The sequence below is a fragment of the Sinocyclocheilus grahami genome, unplaced genomic scaffold (genome assembly GCF_001515645.1).
Source record: "Sinocyclocheilus grahami isolate Dianchi unplaced genomic scaffold, SAMN03320097.WGS_v1.1 scaffold1250.1, whole genome shotgun sequence".
Classification (NCBI taxonomy): Eukaryota; Metazoa; Chordata; class Actinopteri; order Cypriniformes; family Cyprinidae; genus Sinocyclocheilus; species Sinocyclocheilus grahami.
This window is the reverse complement of record NW_015506429.1, coordinates 120,174-127,382: the sequence shown is the minus strand read 5'-3', so window position 1 is coordinate 127,382 and position 7,209 is coordinate 120,174. Positions and strand designations below refer to the sequence as shown.

Sequence of the window (7,209 nt, the reverse complement as noted above, 5' to 3'; positions counted from 1 at the left end):
ATAATCCAAAATGTTATCAAAAAGTAGCCTTCCCATTACGAGGTGATATTTGACTCCTCTAACTTTATTAAAAGTATGTCATCTTTTGTCAAATTCTTTAAAAAAAATTATATTTTATAAGCTTTTTAAAACTTGTAATTAAAACAACAGAATAAGAACAAGTAGAATAAGATTAAGTTACCAATCAAATGAAATCAGTATTAAAAAAATGATTTGTACTACAGAGGTGGCACAGAAGAACACAAAAGTGGCTTGGTGTACTTTCAGACATTTAATGAGGCTCAGAAGTGGCATGAGTGCAATTAAATCCATGATGATATTAATGTTTTAAATATAGAAATATTAAATGATTTAAATAACTGAAAAGATACTTTAAAAATGAAACAAACTGCCAGCAGGTGGAGGCAAGTCAGTGAATTTATCACTGAATCATTCATTCAATTGAATCTCAAATGGAGATGCGCTGTGTCTTTGTTTTAAACTATTTTCGACAACGAAATGGAGCAAAATCAGACAATAGTGTTATAGTCAGACAATGTAAGTCACTTAATATTAACTTCTTGTTTATTGAACTGTTGTATTAAATCAGTTATCACATTTACAAACTCCCTTAAAAATCATTAAAAGCTGTCACTCATCTTAGTTCATCTCGATCTCACATTTATAATCTACAAAGCGTGATGAATCTCTTACACCCTGTCTACACTTTGCTTATGAAAGGATTGGTGAGATATGTCTGTGATACATTACTCAACGCTGCAAAAACACGTAGAAACCTTTGAAGCTCCCCTGAGCGCAATCACAAGTATGATGATGATCGGCTCAGTCGCACTGGTGCTCCTAAATATGTTTTCATAGTCACACGCAGTAGTTTTCAGTCGCAACTGAAATGGTCGCACTGTCGAGCCCTGTGCAGGTTTAAATGCTTCCTGTGAGCTAAACAAAGAATGTAGAAACAAAAGTCACCTCATCTAAATATTCACAACAAACACCCTTTCAACACAAGACCTACACTTTCACTGCTTCTCCCCACAGCTTCTCAGATGTTTGTATCCCCCAGGATACATCGCCCCTTTCAGGGTTAAAAAAGTCAAACTATTACATCAAACCAAATCTTCTCTGGTGTATCTGCATGTGTTTGATCAGTTCTGCTGTGGTGGGTTAGGATGGTTCTGACTCTGCTTGTGTGTCTTGTAGTGCGGGGAGGTGGTGTTCGAGAAGCGTCACTATGAGAAAGCGCACTGGGCCTGTATCACCGTTCACGAGGACACGTATGAACAGAGCATCTGCTACGGCTTCATGAAGATCATGAGATACATCTGCCAGCAGAACTCAGCAGGTCCATAAACACACTCAACTCAACCAGACTCACACAAACACTCGACTCCTCCTCCAGACTCAGACTAGGGCTGGGCCATATGATAAAACATAAAATCTAGATTATATATTTTTCATGTTAACTGAACTTATAACTAAATCACAATTCAAGTAACATTCTCTTTATGAACCATCAGGGTAAAGAAAGTTCTGTTGCAAGCGTAGCACACGTGAAGTTCAACATGGTGTAAACGTAAAACAAATTCACTTGTTAAATATCTTTGCAGAAAAAAACGATGCATGAAATATGAAGCCAAATATTGTACACGCTGGTCTTAAACATGTCCAGAAATAATATCAAATATGAAAAATGCATAATATTTCTTATCCAAAATGCAGACATTCAGTTTTAGAGGCCCAGACGATTCAAACTCTTCCTGACTGTCAGAGTAACAGCAGGAATATATGATTATTAACAGTGAATGAAAACAGCATCATCAAACATCACATATCAGACACATACAGTAGTACTTCTGCACAGCGTTGCATCGTTTTTTCTGTGTAGAGCTGCGTTTGACTATTGTGTTGTCTCGTATCTTTTGCTCATGAAACAGCATCTAAATACGAGGAGCTTGAGTTAAAGAAGCTCAGCTGGCGTCACAAGCTTGTGTTTTCCCACGTCTGGTGTTTTCAGCACAAATGCATTCTGTGTGAACATCAGCACTAGCAATATGTTCTTCATAGAGCCGATCAGCTGCGTGTCAAACTCTCACTACAGTCTAACGGATTGATTTCTCTCCGCAGACAGTTATCTGGGAATGACGATCCCCATCGTGACAGTGGTGCGCACCGATGAGATGCACACGACTCTGTCGCGGGCCGTGACCGTAGCGTATTACCTGCCCCCCCTGCACCAGAGCGAGCCGCCGCGGCCGCACGACCCAGAGATCACCATCGAGCAGTGGCCTGCAGCTATCATCTACACCCGGTGAGAAACACACAGAAACCACCTGCACCGCTTCCTCCGTTCATTAATACTGACACAAAGCACGATTACAGTAATGCACTTACACTGAAGGTCATGTGGAATGCAAGTACTGAGGAAATGTTAATGTGTAAGTTGCTTTGGATAAAACTAGCATCTGGCGGATGCATCAATGAGTGAAGAACAGCTAATCGTGTATCTGTAAAACCAGTCAACACTGCTTCACATGAACCGTTATCCCCGTTTATCTGCTTTCAAATCTGTATTGTATAAAGCACTATAGAAATAAATGTGACTTGACAATGAATAAATCTCCACCTCTAAATGACAATTCAGACCATTTACAGCTCAAATAACGGTTTTCTTTACAGTTTCATTACATATCATAATTGCATTCAAAAAATTATAATTATAATTCTACTAAAATAAATTCTGAAGATGTTGTTCAGTGATTTTTCTACTTGATTGTGATCATGTATTATAGGTTTTTTAAGTAAACTTTTCGATCTCAGGAATTTCTACTCAGAATATTTCATTTGTATGTATATTCAGTATAAAACAACTCTAGAGGGGCTACTTCTGCTAAATGCATAAATATAAATATATCAGTTACACCTCAATTACAATTTGGATCATTCACAGCTCAAATAATGTTTTAATTAACAGAAACTAGGAGTGATATATAATAATTAAATAAAATGATAAATTCTGCAATTTCAAGAACTGACTGTTTAAATTTATGACTTTTCACTTGTTTGTGATTATGCACTATAGGTTTGTTCACAAGTGAACATTTCCCAGCAATTTCTCCTAAAAATAATTTTATTCGAATGTATATTCATTATAAAAAAATTCCAAACCTATGTTCCCCAAAAGTAGATTGTTGAAAGCACTGCTTTTGGAAAACGCAGCTGCAAGGTCTAGAAATAAGACTTTTAAAAATTCTCTTACATATTATAAAAATGGTTCCTGGTTCTTAATCATCTGAATCCCTCAGACCTACACTGTAAGTGTACTACGGTAAACATGACTAACTGAGGGACGAGTCGCAATGATTTGAACTGGTTTTGAACTTGTGTCTTTCCGGTGTTATGTGACTCAGGCCGTTCACGGGCGCCACTAACGAGCTGACCATCATCCACGAGATCAGCAGTCTGGCCGAGGCTCTGGAGCGTCCGGCCGCCTGCGTCAGCGACTCCTTCATCGTGGCCGGATACACCAACCCCGCGGCGGCCCACCGGCAGAACGAGATCTGGTTCCTGGAGCGGCCCTGAGCCTCCCCTACCCACAATCCTCTGCACCTCTCAAGAGACCGCAGTGGAGCGAGCGCAGGGCGTTACAGCCATCCTGTAGTTCCTGATTCCCCGTCAGCAGAACATGTTTATATGCGTCACACTGATTATAAGCTACACAAACTGGACGTCAATCACTCTGTGAAACACTGTTGCTGTAAGACAATCATCACGTACCTCTCGTCTTCTGTCTGTCTCTCGCTCTAGTAGTGATGATCAACAAATCGATATATAATAGATGCACATATATCTATATATTATATTCTCATAGTGCTATTTTTGTTAGGTATATTTTGAAACTTCTGTTACGAGCACAGATGTCAAACAAACACAATGAAAGAGTTTTCTGAATGAAGTGTCTGACCAGGGCTTGACGGCTGGGAATGTAAACGTTCGTCTGTCCTCAGTATAAACACTACAGCCACTGTGAATTCCTGAATGCTTCTGTTCATATTTCTGTTCTGATCTGAATAAACTATTACTGAACCACACCAGCGCCTTCACGCATGAACTGGTCTGTAACGACAGATGATGATCAATCAGAGCCAACTAAGCTGAATTCACACAGCAGCCAGGAACACAGATCATCATCCACTACACACACAGGATTGCAAAAGGGCAGAATAACTCCAGAAACTTTCCAAAAAGCTTCCAAGAATTTTCAGAAATTCTGGAAAGTTTCCGGAAATTTACCAGAAGTTTTCCACCCTTTTACAACCCTACCTACACAAGACTATCGGCTTTAATTTCATTACATTTATTTGAATGATTAATCTTTTTTTGTAACGGATATATTAGTTTAAAATCTTATGGGGACTTAAGATTTTTTAATTTAGAATTTCTGTGAAATTATGGATATGTGGATGTTTAATTGAAATTATTTATTTATTTGAACGATTAATCATTTTTGGAACTGAAATTTTAACTTAAAATCCCTGGGGGAGTTAAAAAAAATATTATAAACATTATAACATTTTGTAAATAAATATTATATTTATTATGACAGAAACCTTGTGCATCCCTGCAGCAAATGAAGGAGCTGATACGTGGTAAAGCAGAGCTTTCTGAAAGAGATCATGTAAAGAGGCTGTTTCACCAAACATTCCAGCGCTCCGGTGAGACGTGCATAAACCGAGCAAATCTTCATGTGGAGTCCTGCTCAGCGGGAATAAAGCACTGCAGACATGAAGGAGAAATCAAGACGGTCAGACAGCAGTCCAGCAGCGACAACAACCCCCACAAACACAAGCAGATCAGAGAAACACTCTCATATCTCATACTGACTTATCAACATAACTGCTCTGATGAAACATCCTCCAAAACACCAACACAACAACAACTTTTTTGTTCTGAAGTGAACTAATACTGTAAGGATTAATATTGCCATATCAGTTTGAGCCGGATTCAGACCCAGAGAATACTGAACAAGAGGATCGCGCAGAACCTTTGCACGCGCTGATATTGCAAGACATATTAGAGTGGTAACGTAACGTAAACGGGGCTAAATCACGTTTTAGATATGATGCCAACAACCTCTTAAAAATAACTGCATTTATTATGTACAGGTAAGTGCAACGTTAATATGTATTATGTTATTGACGCTACATCGTTTTCTCTGATGAACTCAACCAAGCGTTCTAACACGACCTCGCCCCTCCCCACCCCCAACCATTCGAAGCCGTCTCTCGGTCACCCTGAACAACACACGACAGGTCAAACACACCTTAAAGATCTCCCAGTCTCGTAGCAAAGCTCCACTGACGCTGAAGGACATCATGAGACGTACCTGCAGGTATCGCGTCTGATACTGCGCGAGCGTCTCTCCCGGCGGGACCACGATCTTCTCCAGACTGCGCTGATGGACGTGCGTCTGGACGTCTGGACTGTCCTCCGATCGCAGCTCGATGTGAGAGATCAGCAGATTAGAGATCACCTGCTGCACCGCCTGAAACACACAAACACACGTCTGATACCAAGAGATGCGACTGATCTGATGGACGTCGTCTCACCTCTGCAGCGAATGGGTTGGATTAGTTTCAGCTTTTGTCTTCTCCAGATGTTAACTGATGGACTGGAGTGCTGTGGATTATTGTGATGCTTTTATCAGCTGTTTGGACTCTCATTCTGACGGCACCCATTCACTGCAGAGCATCCACTGGTGAGCAAGTGATGTAATTTCTCCAAACCTCACCTTGAGGTCTCCTCCAGGTGTGGCGCTGAGCGCTAGAACGCGGAACTGCTGCGTTTGGTTGCTCAGCTCACGAATCACCTGCAGAGCGAACACAAGCGATCAGAACTGATCTCCCATCATGCACCGGGCTGTGTCTCAATAAAGCAGGTGAAGCTCTACCTGACAGTACGCGTGGTTCCCGGTGGCCTTGTGTGCCTCGTCGATCACTACACACCTGACATGTGCGGCCGGACAGGAGTTACGGCTCAGATCGTTCACCATCACCTGAGGAGTCAAGAAGAAGACGCGCTTGGCCCTCCAGAGCTCCCGCCGCTGCTGCGCCGCCGTCGAGCCTACAGCAAACACACACCGACATTAGGACTGTGACGAGAAATACATGCGGAGATCTTCTGAATGCATCACGACTCTCTCTGGAATGGATTCTGAGCTTATATTTTAACAGCAGATGGCGCTCTTCTCTAGTTTTTGATCAGATTTGATTATTTTGATGATTATTTTAGGTTCAAGTGTGTGTAAGGATTTGGCTGTTTCTGAAGCATGCAGCACCATCTGCTGTTCACAGCTAAGCTCAGAAGCGACTCGAGAAAGAATCTCATTGAATCATCGTGGTGCATCGGTTTATTTTCCCAGCCCTAACCAACATATGCATCAACATACGCTTAACACAATCCATGCATGATTACAGGTTTCAGCAGTTTATGGACAACCAGCTGGTGAAGAAAATATTTAAATCATATTTAACATTTAAATAATTTAACAAATATTTATAATATTAAACAATACATTTTAAATAATATTTATATAATTGAACAGAACATTACTAAAAAAATAATAATTAATATTATAATTATATTAATATTATTCATTAGAATGACACAATATCACCAAAGAAGGTTATTTATTTATAAACCTGTGATTCTATGCAGTGTCATTTTAGTATCATTGATATACTATTATTGTTTTTATTAATACTTAGTTTTAATTTGAATTTTAGTTGACGTTTTAGTTATTTTGTTGTGCATTTTTGTATTTCTATTTATTTTAAATGGTGTCTATTCATCTTCATTAACTCGGTGTTCTAAAATAACTAAAAGTGTAAACTCATTTTCATTTTTTATGGTTTTAATTGCAGTTGTAGTTAACTATAATAACCCTGCTTCTTTGACATTAAATGGAGTATATATTTATCCACTCCTTTGTAGACCAAGTTAAATTATTAATTTTGAACTCTTCTTTTTGTCATTAAAACCTCTGATATTTGACTGCTTTAATTTTTTTAATAAGTGCTTTAACTCTTAATATGTGTCCCTGCAGCACTGAAGCAGTGTTGAGTCGCTGGGGGATATTTGTAGCAATAGCCAACAATACATTGTATGGGTCACAATTATACATTTCTCTTTTATGCCAAAAATCATTAGGATATT

At 39.4% G+C, this 7,209-nt stretch overlaps 2 protein-coding genes across 2 annotated transcripts in view; one reads left to right on the top strand and one right to left on the bottom strand.

Moving 5' to 3' along the window:
* LOC107568497 (heme-binding protein 1-like) overlaps window positions 1-4,111 on the top strand; it is a 12,967-nt gene extending 8,856 nt beyond the window's left edge. Inside the window, exons 3-5 of the mRNA XM_016254463.1 lie at window positions 1,198-1,339; window positions 2,122-2,305; window positions 3,405-4,111. Of these exons, the coding sequence (XP_016109949.1) occupies window positions 1,198-1,339; window positions 2,122-2,305; window positions 3,405-3,576 (498 nt within the window). The 3' untranslated portion in view covers window positions 3,577-4,111. The remainder of the gene's footprint in view (window positions 1-1,197; window positions 1,340-2,121; window positions 2,306-3,404) is intronic.
* Window positions 1-7,209, bottom strand: part of fancm (FA complementation group M) — a 53,252-nt gene that overhangs the window by 42,964 nt on the left and 3,079 nt on the right. Inside the window, exons 3-5 of the mRNA XM_016254457.1 lie at window positions 5,945-6,117; window positions 5,786-5,863; window positions 5,381-5,539 (exon numbers count right to left, since the gene is read on the bottom strand). Coding sequence (XP_016109943.1) covers window positions 5,381-5,539; window positions 5,786-5,863; window positions 5,945-6,117 — 410 coding nt within the window. The remainder of the gene's footprint in view (window positions 1-5,380; window positions 5,540-5,785; window positions 5,864-5,944; window positions 6,118-7,209) is intronic.